Source organism: Egretta garzetta, unplaced genomic scaffold (assembly GCF_000687185.1).
Source record: "Egretta garzetta isolate BGI_Z169 unplaced genomic scaffold, ASM68718v1 scaffold424, whole genome shotgun sequence".
Classification (NCBI taxonomy): Eukaryota; Metazoa; Chordata; class Aves; order Pelecaniformes; family Ardeidae; genus Egretta; species Egretta garzetta.
This window is the reverse complement of record NW_009259489.1, coordinates 1,057,276-1,078,332: the sequence shown is the minus strand read 5'-3', so window position 1 is coordinate 1,078,332 and position 21,057 is coordinate 1,057,276. Positions and strand designations below refer to the sequence as shown.

General features: G+C 37.4%; 1 protein-coding gene across 1 annotated transcript in view; it reads right to left on the bottom strand.

Moving 5' to 3' along the window:
* The window catches only part of SV2C (synaptic vesicle glycoprotein 2C), a 77,734-nt gene extending 56,910 nt beyond the window's left edge, over nt 1–20,824 (bottom strand). The window contains exon 1 of the mRNA XM_009637239.1: nt 20,245–20,824. Within this exon, the coding sequence (XP_009635534.1) occupies nt 20,245–20,824 (580 nt within the window). The remainder of the gene's footprint in view (nt 1–20,244) is intronic.
* Between the last annotated feature and the right edge of the window lie 233 nt (nt 20,825–21,057).

Genomic DNA, 21,057 nt, shown 5'->3' with positions numbered 1-21,057 from the left:
TGTTAACATCTGAAGTGCTGACATCTGCAGGGTCTCATGCACCCTAAAATGTCCCTGTTCCCCCTCATGTTTTGTTCAAGGAGTTTCCACTGCTGCTTCCTTGTAAGGCATTGTTTTAAAACATTTGATAGAACACACATTGTGTTAAATTTATATTAGCAAGATAATTATATATTGGTTAGGTGAGTATGCTGTTTTTATCAATGCTCTTTGCCATTGATTGTGACCAATACTAGCAAATCAGTCTTTTCTGCAGCTGCCTTTTCAGCCAACAGGATATTTCTAGACTTCTCCATGAGTCCCTCAGGACAGGATGATAGGTCCATTGCTGCTTATCACAGGAGCATTAGCTATTTCTTTACCTAAGCAAGACCAACAAGCTCCTTAGGAACAACGGTTAAATAATGTCTCAACTTTTGTCAACACACACTATCTAGCTGTTACTGGGATCTTAGTCTTTCATCAAAGGATATTGATGAGAATGTAGGCAAATCCAGAATTTGCAGAATTCCCAAGATATCTTTGTTCTCTTTCCTCTTAGCCCAGGAAGAACACAGACACTACAATATTCTTTTTGGTTTAGATGTGTTTAACAACAGACCATTATCAGACAACTCATCCATTCTGATCAGAAATTTTTATTCCAATAATTGAGATTTTCCTGAGAATGCACACACAGCTTGTACATTTTCTGGTCCTAAAGAGACAAAGCTGGGCGAGTGGCTTATCATATTCACTCAACTGCTTTAAGATCTCTCTTGTGGGCAAAGTTACTACACCACGCTGCAGGTAGACCAGTACTCACAAGCAGCTTGGAAAGCCCTTCCAGCAGAGCTGGTGCTTGCTTGTCACTATTAGTTGAAAGAACTTAGCAAAAATAGTTCAATAGCTGCTTTGCCAGCAGATTTTCAAAAAGGCAAATAAAATGGTGGATATTTACTTTTATTTACATTCTTTGATAGATAAACATTGTTGGGCTTTCCCAGTCAATATTCTAGTATTAGAAATACTAAAAGAAGGCAAATCAAATAGTTTTGGGGTTTTTTTATATGTAGATAACTTTGAAATATTTTATGCAAATAATCTTATTTTTACCAAGTAACTACTTTTCTTGTGATGCACAGTAATATCAAAACACTATGAATGATGAAAGAAAAAATTTTCCAAGTCTTGAGAGTTCAAAAACATTAACTTTTCTTTTTGATGACAAGTCCTTTGGGCATTGTGCTGCGCTTTGGCCTCTCTTATACCCATGTAATTCTCCTGAAGAGCATTCAAAAGATGTTGCCAAAAATAAAATTTTCTTCCTATCAATAAACTGCTATAAATAAGCTGCTCTCTGGGCTGCACCATTAGCTTACTCTTTCCCATTATATTAACTTCGAATTTTTTCCTAACTGTTTGGCAAACCCTCCACAATCCCTCTCCCCCACCAAAGATCTGTACCCCTTCCATCCTGAACCTATTGCAGCTACCGATGACACCTGTTTCAGTGCATTTTCCTGTCTTTCTTATTTTTCATATTTTCTGTGCTTCTTTATACAGAACACAATCCTGCCTGCAGCCCATAAAGGAAGTCCCCTTCCCCTCAACTTTCAAATCATTCCTTAAGACCTTTCGCCTCTGTAGCAATATTCACAATAAGACATAAAACTGACAAATGGCAAAGGACAACTCTAACCATGAACAGTTAAAATAGCTGAAACCACCAAACAAATGCAAGAAATGGATAACATAAAATTATCATTTTACCCTTCATCATCCCTTCCTTTCCAACCTTTGTGGCTCTTGTTTATTATGTCATGTCACTGGTCAGAACATAAATCTCATTGGGAAAACACTGTGATTTTCATAAGTCTTATATTACATTTTGCATAAATTTATATATGTAAAAATTAAATATCCCGTTTTGGTCAGACCTTGCTCCCTTTTCTCATTACCTTTAAGCACCGGTCATCAAAACAATAATTGTATGAGTGTACATATACAGATTTTAATCTAGTATGTCATCCTGAGGGTGGTACTCACTTTTTGAGCAGCTACTACTGATCACAAAAGTGGCTGCTTTGCTTTTTCCTTATGCCACAGCACACTTGTACCTCTAAACAAGTTAGCTTGTACAGCATAAGGCACAGATTGATTTGTCATCCAGCATGATCCTAGAAACACATTTTTTTAAATTAAATTTTATTTTAAAATACAAAGACTACTAATGATATCTGTAACATAAGTTTTTGATTTTGCACACAAAGTAACGTGAACGTCAAACTCTGTAATTTGGTGGGAAGGTACTAAGAAGAGGCAAGTGACAGCTAAAAAGAAACTCCCACAATGCTAAAATGAATATTCTCTTCTATTATTCTTTTACCAAGTTTTAACAACCTGTATTTTCTTTCCACAGCAGAAATTCTACATACTTCAACGATTTTCCCCATTGTACAAAAGGGCAAAAACCACAGTTGCTTCCTCTTCAGATGAGGGGACTTGACTCTGGGATTGGTTTACACCGTGCACCCACTTTGGCTACCAGTTGGCTAGATATTTTTTGAAAAGATGCGCACACAGCTTCTTTCAGGTTGCTAGCAACAGCTTAACCTTACAAGGCAGCTGACCAAGAACATCCTCAGTATCCAAAGGCTAGTTATGGGCAATTTAAGCACACATGCCTGATCAGTCAGTGAGGTTCAGTTAAACAGTATTTTACTCCTTGTGCTGCCATAACTTCATTACTTGCTACTGCCTGTTGCAATTCATAGCCTGGTATCTAAATGATAGCCAAACCCCTCTGAGAAACCAGTCTGTAAGTGTACATTTCACTGGGAGAAAATATAGCAATGGAAGTAAAGTCCAGGTTTCTTTGCAACAGAGAGACGAACTGATGGCCATCTTTTGCTTTAGCACACCTATTACAAAGTAGATGTAAAACTAGCCTGAAGTTGTTTTTTTTCCTGTTGTGTCAGTTAGGTCACTTGTCTGAGTGAGGAATGCATTTCATACAACTGGAAAAAGTACTCTCATTTTAAAGAATATTCTAAAAATGAGATTAAAATATTATTTATATTTTGGAAAAAAATATTATAAATGTGGTCCTAAGACAGCTCCAAGAGGAGAAAAACTCCTTTCATGACAATTATACCATACTTTGATCAGTGTTTTATTTATTTGTGCTAGGATCTTCCTGTATGCTACTGTTTAGAATATAACAATTCATAATGAAGAATTCCATTGCCTATAAGTAGCATAATGAGTAAGAATATCCAGATTTATCTTTGTTTTAACCCTGATAAACAGCATATTCAGAGTTTAAAGATGATAATCTTTCAGAACTATGCTTAATTATAAGCTGTTATTAGTTTCTTTGATCAGAAGACTGTGAAAGGAATCACAATCCATACAGTATCTAACTTCAGTCAAACATAATGTCTAATTAACTGTTTATAATTGGAGGTAATTCAAATTAACATTTTTCCATTAAGACAACAAATACAAGAAAACTGTAATAACTCCAGAACTGGCGGAAGAGCTCCATTTTCTAAAGCCACTGTCTTTGGATACCTAAAACCATCTGTGTAATCAGAATATTGGATCTTCCATTCTTATATGTTCTATTATGCCATTCACCTCCTCAGAGGTACTAACACTTCAACATTCTTACATAAAGAACTGCCACAAACTAATATTCCTCTGTAATAACTTTTTCTTCTTTTCTCTAAAAAGTGCTCAAAGCGTTGGAACAACAAGCTCTATATTTATGGAATGGCAAAGCTTTAAGGTGTAGATCTAAGTGGTTAAAGGAGTAAAACGTTAGTTGTGCAGGCATCTGAAAAAGCTCCTGCATACTGTTTTGTAACAAATGTGTGAGCCAGCCACCATACTAACTTGCAAGTTCAAGACTTCTCAAGCCATGGATTTCCTTTGTCTAAATGCTAGCTGTTTCCCACAGCAATCATTTTGTGTCTTAGCTTCAGATGTTAAATGATTTCTTTTACCTAATAATATGCAATGTATGCAAATCTGCAAATGCCACAGCATATCAGGCTTCTCTTCTATTACTGCTCCTCAGACTAATCTATTCCTCCTGCATTCCCTTTCAGACCGCTGCAGACAGGCTTCAATCTACAATTTCATACACTCTAGTGCAGATGCTTAATTACACATTCATTTTGAAGCTTTTTGCTCTTCTGCTTGATACATATATTTACAAACAGTCAAGTTTTACTTACCATTATATTATTAGAATTATTTTTAGCAATCATGGTAATAGAGTTTATCTGTTTAAACACATGAAAGACGTAAAGCTGTTTTAAAATGAATGCTGAAGCTCTTCAGTCTCAATATAAAAGTCTGCACAGTGTCTATCACACTGCAGTGATTCTTGGACCTTCAAGTGTGACTTGCAGTTGAGTAATCTGTATGCTTAGTTCACTAATAGTAATAATTCCAAAGTGACAAGCCTTTGCACGACAGACCATTTAGCTTTTGGGGGTTTTTTTTAGCTGCTGAGTGCACAAGACATTCTGGATATCCTTCACAGTCAGTAAAAAAGGACAACTTCATCTCCATAATAACTAAAGCAAGATATAAATTCACACTCATTGAGACAAAGGAAGATACTGAATCCCAGTGAGATCAGTGAAAAAAAAGACAACCTTATCTCCTCTTCTGAAACAGGCTGAGCAATACAGAAACATTAAAGTTTTCATGAAGGGAAGAAAAGAAAAAAAATCGGTTTCAATCTGAAACAAGTTTTAAGAAAAAGCTTATTAATTTCTAAAAGTCTGTTTCTCTAGTATTTACATAGGAAAATAACTCAAGGAAATGCTCTCATATAAAGGCTACCAAAAACATGTAGGTTATAATTCATAGCTCATGTCAATCAAATAATAATAATAATACAATAAACAGCCCCCCTGCTCCATCAACAGAAAGAAGAAAACAAGCATGTCCTTATACCACTTTCAAACATACCTACAAAATATCTGATGACATTCAATCCGACACCAATCCAGAAAGTTCACATAAATAGAAAGCAAGTGAATTATATCTGGTTTTCAGACAAAATGATCCTGTTCTCAGACAACACTGATGAACTGCAATATTTGATAGAGGAAAATGGAATTGAAAGCAAAGCTGAGCAAAAGCAAGATCATACTCAGTTGACCAGCATAGATAGGAAAATGAAAGAGCAAGTAACTCAACAGTTCTACGTGCAAACCTATTTAGGAGGTTTGTAATAGAATGAAAGACATAATTTGATGATTGATTTAATCAAAGGAAAACTGTCATGAGGTAGCCAAGTACTGTACTTCTGAAGAGAAGCCTCACAAATACAAACCAAAGATAGAGCCTAGAAAAAGTAAAAATATTAAAGAGAAATTAAAAAAAAAAAAACAAACAAACACCACATTCTTTTTTTCCCTTTCAAAAAGATCAAGACCAAATTTTCCAGAGAATTGAACTAAAAAAGGGCAGCAGATGTAGAAGCACACTATGGAATCTCCAAGATAGTTGAAAGACAACTGAAACTAAGTGAATGGAACTTATGGAATACTCAGAAAGCAGAAAGCATCTAATGTAAGACAAAATTTGACAATTCAAAATTTTAGGTCAACAAAATTTTAGACCAACAAATACCTACGATATATTTGTCTTGATTTAACATTAAGGCTGATGTGAAAATGGTCTCACAGCATGGCTACCTAAACTCATCACCCGGGGGTGCTCTTACAAAGGTCAAAATGAGCCAGGAAGTCAATTTTTTTCCTTGGGAGGAAAGGAAAAGTGAGAACAGTTCTGACCTCTCCATGAAATAAAAAAAAAACAAAACAATTTTTTTGCCAGGAAAACAACTTGCATATATTTCCAAATAATGAATCTACTCCAGTGTGTGTCCACCCTAAGGGAAATTCCAGAGATGAAAACCCAAAGCTGGAAACATTTGATCAAAGCTTTACCAGTGTTATAACAGAAATACCATTCATGTGAAAGTCAAAGGGTTCCATAACATTCATTTGCATAATTTTCATTCAGGTATTAGTTACTTTTTTGGTTTCCTCTGTCATGCTTGTATTGAGTGTATGTGCCTAATACGCCTTTTTTTTATTTGCTTCCTCGTATCTCGTATCTCAGGTACGAGATTTACAGCTTGAAGTATTTGTGGTGTAAGGCTCAGTTTAATTCCAACAGGAAAAAAATTGGCACTTTGCCTCCGTTTTTCTTCTCACTGGCCTGGTTTATATATTAAGTGCAGAACAAGTTGATTTAGCTCTGGGCATTTATATTACCTGTTGATTTTGAAAAACAAAATATTTTCTTGCTTTAAGAGTCTATATGCTATTAATGCTCCTTAAAGTTCTAGCGACATTCACTTTATAATATATTTAAAATTTACACAAGCAGGTGTGCTGATACATGTTCTTTTACTAAGGAGATAATACTGTGTCTTAACAGATGAGTTTCCTGCGTACTCAGATATTATTTTAGTTGAACACTGTAATAACAAAAGGAATAACTGCTCTTGCTTTTCCTCAGATCCAAATTAGATAAATTAATAAATGCATGGAAGAAGCTCAGTAACTGCAGAGATTGTGACAGGTAATAGAGTACTTGCTAGGATGGGGAATTTTCTTCACAGCTGTGTTTTCTGATAAGGCAGCAAAATAGAGAATATGGTAAACTGGTACCTTTGCAGTACATTGTCATCATCACTTCTGCCTTAAGAACATTATTGTGTTGATAACTAAAAGTCTTTTAAAAAGGTGCCATCTACTACCAGATGCTAGCATAATTTTTATTTATTCCATAACAGATTTCTCATGATAAAAAATTGATCGGTGTTATACCATTTTCTTCATTAGAATCATTTACAAACTGAATACTGGTAGTGATAATTGCAGCAAAGAGTAGCACACTGCTATTTCATACTGCTATTTCTTGGCTAGCTAAATCAACAATGCATTATAGAGAAAAAGACTAAAGCACTGCTGCCATGACACTCACAACAGAAATAATCAATCAGTGTTCAAATTTAGCAACATGAGACTGTAAGAACCAGCCAATATGTGGTATTTTTCTTCCCATAAAACAGTATTTTTACAAAATGGCTGTTACCAATATCCAGTACATAGAGTACAGACTTTATAGAAAACTCAGGTAATCCCAGGTGATGATGTGAAGCTGCTGACAGATTCCCTCGGTGTTATCACTGAACATACTATTTTCACACTATCTTCTCCTTTGATCCAACAGTTCCGTCTGGCATTACTGAGAAAAACCTAACAGACAAGCTTCAGATAAAACACACCTAGTTAAGCTGTCCTAATACCCTTAATTCCTGTTTTCTTCCACTGCAACTGCAGAGGTTCCTCTGGATTTTTCTACTCTCAGGTTTAGCTGCTAAATTCAATGCACTCTTTGCCCAGCTCTGAATTGACCCTGTCATGCTAGAAATTGCTGTGACTTTGCAATTTGAAATGCACTTCCATGGCAATCCTGAGAATCAGAATGATTATAAATGCTGCATATGATTGAACAGTGCATAGCACTGTGCAATGTGTTAGGATTAATTAGATTTCAAAGCAAAAAAATATATTTCACTAAAGCTTTAAATTGCCCATGCAGTCATCTACATTAATCATCTCATTTCATATCAAAACTTCATTTTGGCTACCTATTTTATTGCCTGAATGTTAATTTCTTATTTGCCTAGTCCTGCTTCTGACTCAAAACAAAGCAGAGTCCATGAAAACCATTAGCTTTTAATTAGTGCTGAATTAAAACAAAAAGCCCAAAGTATATACACCTACATTAATAACAGATCCATCCAACTCAACAAATCAAAGCACTTGATACTGAGAATTAACAAAACTATGCTGCTAGTGAAGGTATCTGTGCAATATTAAAGCTAACAGTTGATTATTTCTTTAGTGTTTAATCAGCTGTTAACTCTTCTTACTGTAGCAATGTTCCAGTACTGTGTAAACTTCTTTCCTTGTAAATGGGAGGAAATAACTTTTTTTACTTCGCTTCATCCATAGAGGGGCTGTTACCACCTTTGTTCCAATGACATGAAAGAGTGGGGAGAGACAAACGATGCTAAAAATGAAATGAAATAAAGAAACAAAACAAACTCAAAGACCTACCACTGGCTTCAGAAAAAAACCATTAGATTAGGCTTAACCTCATTAGGAAGAGGTTACCAAAATTAATAAGGGTCTGAAAATCACACATCTCCCAAAGTGTCTGACAAAAGACCTGGTCTACCTCACCTAGCACACAACAGCATACGAGTGCAAAAGGAAACTTCCATTGCTAATGGTCCCGCATCTCGTTTCTGACCCATTTAGAGTCAACAAAATAGATTAACTAATCCAGTGTCAGAATGAAGAATAACAGATCAGAATAATCCTCTGTATGGTGCCAATACACCTGCAGGTGCTGGTGATGCTAAACAGGCTTTTTAATTACGTATTTACAATACTGCCAGGAGGCACTGTTATAATATCTAAATGGAAAATTGTTTAGATGACTGTATCTATCAGTTCATGATCTCCGTTTAACAAGACCTGCTATTGGCAGCTTCAGAGACAACCTTGAAAATTGCCCTGAATTCTAGTGGATTAGAAAAATATTTGTGCTCTGTGAAAATGAGCAGGTCTGACAAACGCCAGACAAAAGCAATACACAGCACAATAGAGTCACACATCACATGGGTTATATTCATCCGTACTCCCTCAATTTTATGTGAGGCTCTCCTCTGCTAACCAGTATACAGCAAATAAATTCTGTCAAGCTAACATGACATTAAGAAATTTGCAAATGGGCCCCCTTGGCTTATCCTTGTAGACCTTTCTTAACATGATTAATGTAAAGCCAGTGTCACTTTACACCATTTTCTTAATTTTCCTACTTTACTTTACTCTCCCAATTTTCTACAATCCCCCAAAAAAGTCAGATAAAAACATCTGTCTGCCTGATAAAGGGGTTTCTGTGAGTCTTTGAAAACATTTTGTCCATTACATGTTTATTCTGAGAAAAGCACTGAGATTCTTTGGTGAAAAAAAAAAAAATTATGGACGGAACTTCCCTAAGCTGCCCACACTTCCAGTCACATAATAAATCCACGAGTAATTCCTCCTGGACTACTGCGGCCTGTTAGTTTGTTGTAGTATGTGAAACTGCAAAACTTTACATTTATATCATCCCCTCCTATCAAGCCTTCCCATTCTGTGTAGGTTCAACAAAGTGTTGAAAAATGGGTAAAAATAAATGAAAAAATAAACTGTATTATAAATGTCAGTAAATAACAGTGCCCTTGACAAACTGTTAACTATCACTATAGCTGCTGTTAAACTTTGTGCATGAATAGTTTAAAAAAATGTATATGTGTCATATTCATGTATCTATTCTAGCAGTAACTCAGTATCATTCCTTCCTGTAAGTATTTCTGTTTGTATGGTAGAGTGACTTTGATTCTGTATCAGCTATGAAAGTAGTGATATTCCATACACATTTGAAACAATACCAAACTGGTACTTCAAACAAGGGAACCTGGTGAATACAATAAGAACAGAAGTACCCATCTCAAGGAAACAATTACATCTGCTGTAAAATGCAGTCAGAGTAGATTAAAAAAACTGTGTTCCATACTTTTCAGCACTGACATTCCCTTAAACAAGGCAAAAATCTGGATTAAGTAGTTACTTCAAACCATATCTATCATAATATAGAATTTGCTTCAATTCTTTGAAATACTGATAGTGTAAGATAAAATGACAAGTCAAACTTTGAAAGGTTCTAAAATTCTTGATTGATTACATCCATGGATAAAATGCATAGGAAGAAATTTACTCAGCTGTGACAAAAAGCCATAAAGTTATGTTCGTTGCATGTTTTAATGAATAAGCTCATTAACACTTTCTCTGTGAAAATATTTCTTCTTGCCGAGGAGCTCATATGTCCTCTTTCGTTTCATAGCTCAACATTGGATGCAAGATGCAAAATTAGAGCTACAAATATGCAAATAATGAAGATCAGCATTTCTATAAATGAAAGCTTGCAGATCCTAACTTAACTGCATTGCAGAATTAACCGAATGGGCACTTGGAAGACAGCGCACCATCATACTTAAAATGTTAAATTTGGTTAAAAAACTCCATTTGACACGTTGATTTAAGAAGTGATGTATCATCAGCCAGAGATCCCATGGCAGTTGAGAGAGGGAGGAAAAAGTGGAGGTGACAGCCAAATTAAATGTGTGAAATCACCATGGCCCTCAGGCTTTTCCTTTGGGAGGCATTTCCTTCTTTTGGACACTTTTGTAAGATTATAAATTTGTGTGACATAAATGGTAAAATCACTGATCTGTCATGGAATAGGCAGAGCCAGAAAATAACTTGCAGCGCACAAAGAAGCAGGCTGGTGATTTTTAACTATTTCAAACACAATGAATCTCTGGACAGAGATTTGAACATAACTACAAGTGCATAATTATTTAGCTTTATGTTTGTGTGCAGATAAGTGGTACAGGCATAATTTCACAGGATGGCAATGCATGTTTGTAAGTGTTTAAATGTACAAGTGTCTCACTGGCCACTCATACAATACATTTTCCTAATTGCAGGCTGTATTTTTCATCATTTAAATAAAAACAAGTTTCCCAGTGTCCACTGCACTCATTGAATTCAGCTGAAGCAAGCATAGCTTAACCTTGAAGAAATATTATATTCTGGTAACAAATGTCTTGCTCAAAAAGTGACCTAGTACTTTAGTAGCTGTATGTATGCTGATTGATCTCTCACATTATTTGAGGGTATACAGGTGTAGTTAGGTCCATTTAACTAAAAAAAACATAATTAGTACATCTTACATTACTTACAGAACTCTCAAAAAATAAGTTGGTTAAAATAACATTTGGCTGTGCTGAAAATGCAGCTGTGAACTGCAACGCAGTCATTTCATCTTGGCTTGTATTGAGTGTGTTACTCACGTTAAAACTGTGTGACTGAAACTGGGTATTGAGCCAGGGAAATATTATATTTAAGCCCAGGCTAAATTGTGAAACTCTTAAAAGTAAAGAGTGAACATGTAGGTTAATGGTGTCCAATAGCTTGTATTCCTCAGTAAGGCTGCATGCAGGAACGCTGTGAAAGAGGAAAAATATTTGACATGGTGGTATTGTTATTCCTGTTAGCACTGGTTTGGGAACAATGTCATCCTCAGAAAAGGTGGGCAGCTGTGACCCACCTTAAATACTGGCTTATAACGCAAGTCTGCAATAGCGCAGAGGACTGAATACACTGCATTTTATTAATGGTTCAAAGCTGTGCTCCCAGTTCCTGTCTTGTGATAAGCCCATGATATGCTGTGTGATACAGGTTTAGTCCAGTTCATAAGAGACAAAAATTACATTGCATACTCTCTCCACTGTCCCTTTTTACCCTCAGAAAAGAAAAACAAACATAATCACCGTCCCACTGGCCCACATAATGTAGCTGCTTAGAATGGATAAGGATCTGTCTCTTAATTTTTCTCCCTCAAATAATTGTGTTTGGAAGGTAAGCAGAAAAAACACTGCAGTAGGAGTACTTTAATAATGTCACTGCAAGGAAACTGGACAAGGTGAACAACATGGATGATGGTATTTGTATTTCTGGCATCTCCTTCTGAAGAAATAGGACATTAATCCTACAGGCCAGTTTTCACCTTGCTCCAGAATATTTAGCACACATTTCAATGACTGCAGCTCTGCTTCTAAATCTTTCTATTGCTGCTAAAGATTTATTGCTACTATTAACTGTAAGTGCCATGGACTCTCACTATTATTTCAATGAGATTCCTTACACTCAAAGGTCTGTATGGTTTCACCAAGTATTCTTAACCTAGATGCATTTCTTGTGAATACAGTAATTCTCAGACCCATATATAAGTATCTAGCTTTTTGACATCTGTGCTTTCTTCAATAAAATTTACACCACAGCCAAGAGTCCACATTAAAACATTAGTACTGAATCTCTTCCTCTATCCCTGAAGTCTAAAATAATTAAAAAAAATCCCCAACTTCAAGATGTTTCCCATAACAAATATATAGACCTTCCCCTTGAAGATTCAACTCTATAGTTGAAACAGTAGCAGATAATAGTAAAATATAGATTAGCAGAGACTAGTTTTCATTCATTTTACATCACTTGTGGTCTATTATGTTATCATAAATCTTGTACCCTGCTAATAACTGGAATATAACCAGAGGACACACACTCACTTTCTCCTCCTGTATTATGCAGTAAATCTCACCTGTATCTAATGACCTATAATAATATTTAACTAAAAAAGAGAACAGCGCTATACATAGATGCCTACTTATAGCAGCAGGAAGGAGTTTTACTCACTGATATGTAAGGATGATTTTGTGACAATCTGTTAAAAATAAGACCTTTTAATAAGTAAAGAAGTGTCAAATATATGGTTAACTCTTCCTGTCTTCTGCATGACAGTATATGGAGGAACCATGCTGTCAAAACTAAGTGTCACTGGAATTGAGCAGATAAGAGAAAACCATAACGCCTGAAGTAGATCTTGTTTTGAAATAAGGTCTTAAATGTCTGAGTTTTAAGAAGAAATGCAAAACAGAAAATGAGCTGCTCAGTATTATACTTACCTAGTTTTCAGTCACTGAATTCTGGATTTGGCCCTGAAGGTCAAATTTCAGTTAAGCCACAAGAGTAACATAACCGAGCATAAATGAGGCTGGTTAAAAACAGTTTTAATGAATTCACAAACAGGATTAATCTTAATCGATCATTAAGATCAATATATTTAGTTTTGGCCTTTTTCCAAGCTTTAAAAGTACTTTTATTTACAAATGACAAAAAAAAAAAAAAGCTTGTGATGTTAACTTAACCATCAATTAGCAAAACCAAAACCTTTAGCTTCCATATTAAAATATTGTTCTCAAAAAATATTAGCAATCCCAGAAAAGCTCGTCCTCCCTGCCAAATCATGATGTCTTTAGGTATCTGTCCTACACAGAGAATTAATAGCTAGTTAATAGATGGGAAAACAAAGGAATATCACAAGTACTAAATTTCAAAGAAAACTCAACATAAAATTCTGCTTAAGATCAAGCTTGAACCTCCACAAGAGGAATCTCTCTAAAATGGAATTTTATTGCTTCAGCAGCAAGGTACATGAAGGAAACCTATCCAGGCATGAAAAAGGGAAACCACAGTCTGAGAATAATGATTTGATTCCAGATTTGTCCATATATTTATGTCTCTAAGGATGTGTGTAAAGTGTCTAGTGATGTAGTGAGGTGCCTAAGTACATTGGAGAATCCCTCTAGGCATGTAGATGCCTGAATATTTACAAAATGGTCCTGTCGGACTCAGGTCCTGCAGTCTTTTATACACTGATGTTTTGTCACATACTCCCAGATTTCTGCCAGATCTGGAAAAAATCCATACAGGCTCAGGAGGAGAACAAATAACTCAAGCTATATGATCTTGCCCAGACAAATTTAGACTCTGGTCTGTGTTTAAACAAGCAAGCCTGTGTACAACCCATGAGTTAAGAACACTTTTTTTTAATTTTAGTCAAGTGTAAGAGCTGCAATATCTCTTTATAGGAAGCTGGAAGTGTTGTACATTTACAGGCAGTTATTTTTTAATTTATGGAATCAGAAAAACTTGAGTTGAGAGGCACCTTCGGAGAGCTCCAGTCCAAATTCCTGCTAAAAGCCAGCTTACCTTCAGAGCCAGAGCATGTTGCTCCGGGCCTTCTTCAGTCAACTTTTGAAAAATCTCCAAAAGATCCCACAGCTTGTCTGTGCAATGTCTCCCAGTGGCTGACCATGTCACTGTGAACTTTCTTTGTTGTACCAGAATTTCCCTGGTTGCAACTTCCGACCTTCTGTGCTCTTCTGAGAAAGATTTGACTCCACCTTCTCTATAGCCCTCCTCAATTATGTCACCAAATAGTATAGACAGATCCCCTTTTAGACCTCTTTTCTCCAAGCTAAACAAACCCAGTTCCTTTTGCTTCTTTTTATATGCCATGTATTCCAGCCCTCTAACTGCTTTGCTGGTCCTTTACTGGATTTGCCCTAGTTTATTAATCTCTTCTTTCAGGTGGCTCCACAACAGGACAAAGAATTCCACATGTGGCCTCACTAGTGTTGAAAAAGGAAAGTAATCACTACCCTCCACTTACTGGTGACTCTTGCCAACACAGCCCAGAATGCAGTTAGCGTTCATTGGCAAAAGGCATTGCTGACCCATGTTCAACTTGTTTCCTACTAGGAACCCTAGATCCCTTTCTGTGGAGCTGTTTTCTACATAGCAAGTCAGTACCTAGCCTGTAACAGTGATCTGGGTCATTCTGTCGCAGGTGAAGGGCTTGTATTTGTCATTGGTAAGTTTCATAGAAGGCATTTGTGGTTGAATATAAAGTTGTTGCAAAAGATCGGTGCAAAACCAGAATAAAATGAAGTAGCAAATATCTGGCAAGCTAGTACTTTTTTACACTGAGGAGGGGTGGGGAATTCAATATTCATCATCTGGTATTCTTAGCAGAGTTTATAAATACTTTGCATCAACTACTGAGCACCTGGGGAGTGCTTTCTCACATGTAAGAGGACAGCCAGTCTGAATTAGAATTATGCTGGGTTTTGCTCACTAGGTTTTAAGACAGAGTAGATGTAGGAAGCATTGCATTAAACAAGCTAATATGCAAATTGGCAATCAATGCAGAAGTGGTAGGTGCATGCCCATTGTCCCAAACTGAAAAACAGGTAAAAAAGAAGAGTATAAGACCTTTGGAAGAAGGGGCATGCAACTCAGGAGGACTACAAAGAAGTTGTGAGGTTATGCAGGGAAAAAATTAGAAGGCACAAAGCCCAACTAGAATTTAATCTAGCTACTGCCATAAAAGACAATTAAAAATGTTTCTGTAAATATATTAGCAACAAAATGAGGGCTAAGGAGAATCTCCATCCTTTACTGGATGCAGGGGGAAACATAGCAACAAAAAGTGAGGAAAAGGCTGAGGTACTTAATGCCTACTTTGCTTCAATCTTCAATAGTAAGACCAATTGTTCTCCAAGGTACCCAGCCCCCTGAGCTGGAAGTCAGGGATGGGGAACAGAATGAAGCCCCCATAATCCAAGGGGAAAAGGTTAGTGATCTGCTACACCCCCTAGACACACACAAGTCTATGGTGCCAGATGGGAACCACACAAGGGTACTGAGGGAGCTGGTGGAAGTGCTCACCAAGCTACTTTCCATTGTTTATCAGCAGCCCTGGCTAACCAGGGTAGTCCCAGTTGACCAGAGGTTAGCAAATGTGATTCCCATCTACAAGAAGGGCTGGAAGGAGGATCTGAGGAACTGCAGGCCTGTTGGTTGACCTCAGTGCTGGAGAAGGTCATGGAGCAAATCCTCTTGAGTGTCATCACATGGCATGTACAGGACAACCAGGTGATCACACTCAGTCAGCAGGGGTTTATGAAAGGCAGGTCCTGCTTGACTAGCCTGATCTCCTGTGATCAGGTCACCCGCTTTGTGGATGAGGGAAAGGCTGTGGATGTTGTCCACTTAGACTTTAGTAAAGCCTTTGACACCACTTCCCACAGCATTCTCCTGGAGAAACTGGCTGCTTATGGCTTGGACAGGCATACACTTTGCTGGGTGAAAAACTGTCTGGATGGCCAGGCCCCAGGAGTGGTGGTGAATGGAGTTAAATCCCATTGGTGGATAACACATTGCTTTACACAATGGTAAGTAACACAGAGCAAAGTAATTAATGCTCAAGAGAGATCATTCAGTCTAAACTTCACACAGGACGATATATGGATTCTAAACAGACCGGGGAGACTATCAGGAAGCAATGAGGAACAATTGGCCTCTGGAAAAGATGGCAGTCAGAGCATATGCGTAGTTAACCAGTTGTCAAATTTTGTTGGCATGAATGCAAAAAAAGTTTTAAAGAGGATAATGACTTAATCTGGGGACCTTTATATGATTTTCTTTTTCTCTAGTGCTGAGGTGATAAAGTACAGAAAAGGGACGAAGGTATCTGTCTGAAAAATGTGCAAACTGAGGCCAGAAGACTGGCATTGTGGGCCAGTCAAGCAGAAGTCATCCCGTACCTACTGCTAGCAATGGCAACAGCAGTGCAGTTGTGAAGAGTCTTGCACGTGAAGGTGAGCACTTACAGGTCCCATGGCGAAACCAGTGAGGAGGTGGTTAGCAGTGACATGGCATCTGAACAGAGTTAGCTGGGAAAGGCTAGTTTTCGCTTATTTAGGGAAAGGAATGGTTCATTATTTCAGATGCAGAGGTGCTGAGGAAAGAAAAGGCCATAATTTAAATGTTATAGAAAAAAAAAAAATCTGTAAAACTTAAGAACAATCTGCATGTGAAGATATACCAACAAAGTTATGTAGAAAAGTACACTCAAATCAGAGCCCAGAGAATTAATCTAAAATCAGTCCAGTTCTGACCTGCACATAAAACCAAAGGAATAAGATGTAAGCAGGAAAAGAATTAAAACAATGTCTTCAGGCCTGAGCTGACAACTTGTCTCATGAAGGTATGGTCCTGTCTCATTGGTGCCAGAACCCAGGAGGTCAACATGGATCCACATATGTGCAGGAGTTCGCAAGCACAGTCAAGTTATAGAGCAGGGGAGGAGGCCTTTCCACCACGCTTAGTGACACGTCACTACAATCTTGGAGGAGTTTAAGCAAGTCAGTTTCCGTAATTTTTAATAAAACACTTGCTTGGAGATGAAAAAAATACATTATTTTATTATTTAACTCAAAGACATCAAGAAACCAGTTCATGATTTTGATCAGCACTCTCATCAGGTAACTTTATGGGCTCTGAAATACTGCTGGTAATCAATCGACAGTGACCTCAAGCTCATACAGGGGTCAATAGGGAGGGAATTTGGAAAATTGTCCTGGTGCAAGAAATAAAAAAAATGCAACATGGAGGCTCTGTGAATATTGTCATGTGCTTTTTATTAGCTCATGTTCCCTAGTGAACTATTGTGGCATGATGTATGAGAAATAATTTTTTACAATTCAGTCAATGAGTGCTTCTTCAATGACAAATGAGCATGTTCTTAGTGTGTTTCTTAACAGTCTAGAAAATTGCCTGGAAAATAAATATGCATACCAATTCCACCTTATAACTCCTAGCACTGGTCCCATGACTTTAGAGTTCTAACAACATTAAAGCCCTCTGGATCATGGAATTATAATCATGAAAACAAATTATGCCTGTCTGGAAGACCCCAGTTAGGATATAATTATGATGTGAAATTGCAACAGCGAAGTAATAGAAATGCATGGCTGTGGGGGCTTAGTTATGATCATATAACAGTGTTTTCACTAAGCAGTCACTGCCCTGATGAATATTTTGTGTCACTGGAATTATGATTATGCTGTCCGAAAAGGCTGTATATCTATACTGGTTATAAGCAATATGTTCATCAGTGTACTGACAGATTGCAGGCTGCGATACATTTCTATCAGCAATGGGCAAGTAATATCATTTATGTGAAATTGATAAAACCACGATGTGTTGCAATGCCTTCAATACACACTTGGAAAGAAACTGCTTTATCTCTGTTCTTTCCTGCTTTTGTATATTAATCTTTTAGCATAGAATTATTTGTTTGTTAATACCACAATACAGAGGTTATTGTTGTATTATTACAAATGGAAGATATGGGGATATCCATTACAACGTCTGTATTTTAGGCATGAGAATACATTGCTTGCACACCTAAGCCTTCCAGAGCTGTTTCTTTATCACTAAGCACCTTTTATATACACACACACATATATGTATCTACAAGGTATTTAACAGATTCTGTACTGAATTTTAGCTAAACATTGACAGAGTCATTCCAATGTATCTCAAGACCACGGCACAAGAAGTCTAGTGGCAGGGAAACCCTCAACCCTCTTCTTGACATGGGTCACACCTTAACAGGCAGCTGTGAATCCTCATGGCCGCCTGCTACTGCAGGGACAATACTCCCCACTCCCAATTCCAGACACTGTCATAATGTTTACAGCAACTCTTCAAATGAAAACCTATTTTTAGAAAATATATTGAATTTGCCTCCAAATTTCAATTCTATATAGCAGGTGTAACAAAGAAAAAGTGTCACAGCCATGTTCTCCACACTCAACTTGAGAATCAGAGAAGCCAGGAGTACTAAAGTGTTCCAATGTCTTAATTATTAAAAGATCCACTTCCCAGTTTAACATTTAATGTAAGTGGGAGGAACTGCACTTGCAGATCAGTAAGCTACTGAACGTGTAAGCATCATGAAGCTCCCTCTTAATGTTGCAGAACTTTGTTCTTTTCCTTAACCCCAGAGGAACTAATTGCAGAGAGATTTGATGTTATACTGTTATTGTCGTGGAGAGCAAAGATAACTTTGACCATTCAATGTGTTGGGAAGGTGCATGTAGTAAAACAAACAGGATTATCAGTAATTTAAAAATGGGGTTGAGATCCATCATTTTTGTTCCAGCAATAGAAAGGACTTACAAAAATTGATTAGTAGAGTTTAAAGATGTTCTCAGCTGTGAAGGACTGGGTAAAAAAAATCATATTAAAAGTAAGTTGGGCATAGACTGCTTTTATAAAATGTTTTCTGTGTTATTATCTGCACTGACACAGTGACGTTTCTCTAGAGATACCTTTTGGGTTTTTTTGGTTTATCTTCTTTCTCTTTACTCTTTAAATTACTTCCAGAGCTCCAAAATGACTACAAATAAACATGTTTATGCACCTTCTTTTTGTAAGAAGTAGATCTGAAAACTCACAAGTCCAAGCATGACAAATACAATGTTTGTAAATTTGTGCAAAGAAGCAGTCCCAAATAGATTATATGCATACAGCATATTTAACCATAAAAACTTAGATAATTTAATTTCCTTTATTAGACATTTAATCAGTGCATGGTACAGATAGGCAGAGTAGTTAATTTCTAGAAACAAATAATCAAAAGGCAAGGAATGCCTCAAAGGACCCAGCCATCTGAGAACTCAGCTCCCATTTCCACTCATGATTCTCTGACACGGAGGGAGGCTTATAGATAAAAATGGGGGTGAATACAGTCCACTTTGTTGAATCCTATAGAGCCAAACTGCTGGTAACAACATGTCAGGAATCCAACCTGTCATGGGCTTAATGGTCTACTGAGAAAGCTCCTGTGTTATATAAATAGCACAAATAGTCTTGTGCTATTTAAAATTCTGAATCTAATTTTGACGCAGTTGGTATCTTATGGTCCTTCTAATTGATACTGAGCAAAGGAATAAAATCAGGAAACTGAGCTAAGTTAAAATGGGACTGTTGCAACAGAAATGCGCTGTAAAGGTGCAGGGAACAAAGAGTACATCTGCTAGAAGACAAAGGTTTCTTAATATTTTATAAGAAGCCCTCCTTTTCTGTAATAGGCCTTCCTTCAGGGCCAAGCTGCTTATCTACACACATATATTCCATTTTCTGCCGCATCCCAAGCCTCCATGCTCCTACCTCCCCTCTTCCACAGGGAACCATTTCTACACCCTTTCTCCACAGCCCAGCCCCATGAGAGCCTTGCTTTATCTGCCGAGCCCAGGCATGCCCAGGGAGGGCAAGCACAGACCTGCCCTCAGCTCTGCTGCTCTCACCAAGTCACACAAGGCCAGCTCAGCCTGCCTATTTGCCACACTACAGGAGGGAACCCGCCAATTCAAAATAAACATTATGCTTTTGGGACGGCTAGAGAACAGTCGTTGGTATAAAAGGAGTAAAAGACAAAAGGAAGGAAAAGGCTAGACAGCGTTTTCTCTGGATTTCCTGCATTTCCTAAATTGCATTCCACCTTGCCCTTGGGAAGGCTCCCACACAGTATGACAATGTTGCTGGACAGTTGTATCATCTACTTATTCATCTGGATGTCTACTCTTGTGTATGAGAACAAGATGTATCGCTCTCACCTTAAGTTTTACTGTGCAGTCTTCCATTTCAGTGATTTATTTATACTTACTGACTGAAAAAGAAAACAGTTATCTAAAAAAGAAAACTATAATCTTCATTAAATCCATATTAGTTGTTAATGCACTTTGTGGCTCACTTATTTATGTTCAATACATATTTTTATGTAAGCATATATAAATATTAAGGCATACTGTAAGCAACAGTTGTAATAGGACAAAGACAGAGCAAAGACTTTACTCACCAAGCCATCCTGATCCAGAATTGGGTATACACATATCTGTTTCAGCACTGGGCAACACAAATCCAACTACAAAAACTTCAACCCCATCAGCCATTAGGGCCATTCCCAACACGAAGAAGAGGGCCCACTGGAAACGACCATGGCCGCATTCTTGTATTATCAGTTCGTACTGCTGTGCTAGCTCTTCTTCATCAGCTTTCCTCTCTGTTTCCAGTTCGTGACGATCCTTATATTCATCACGCACAGGCTGACCTAAGGCCACCATGCCATCTTTGCCCTGCCCCATGTTGGGGATTCCCTGATACTCCCCTTCATAAATTTCATCATCTTCATCGTGCCCTTCAGTTGCTTCACTTGATCCTTCATCATCATTAACTTCTACACCATAATTTCCTCCTTGGACATAGTAATCGTCGTCATCTTCCTCATCCTGGAATCGGCTGTAGGACCTCTGCGTATAGCCATCCTGAGCTTTGTCAACAGCTTTGTTCACTTTTTTCACTGCTTGCCTCTTCACTTCTTTGGCAATATCTTTTGCCCCTTTCACTAATGAAGTCCTATCTTTGTATGTTTCCTCCATCTTGTATCAAAGAAGGATTGTTGTTATGCTGCAGAAGGACCTGCTCAATACTCTTTAAAGTATCTGTGGTGTGTTGGATATCAGTAGAAAAAGCCCAAGTACATGTGAAGCTGTAATATTTAACCTGCAAAATATGAGAGAAAAAATTTTATACTTTGCTCCTTCTTAATTGCTTCTTCACACTGATACGGTGCCATACCAATCTTCATTTAGGCACTGGACACTACAGTTCA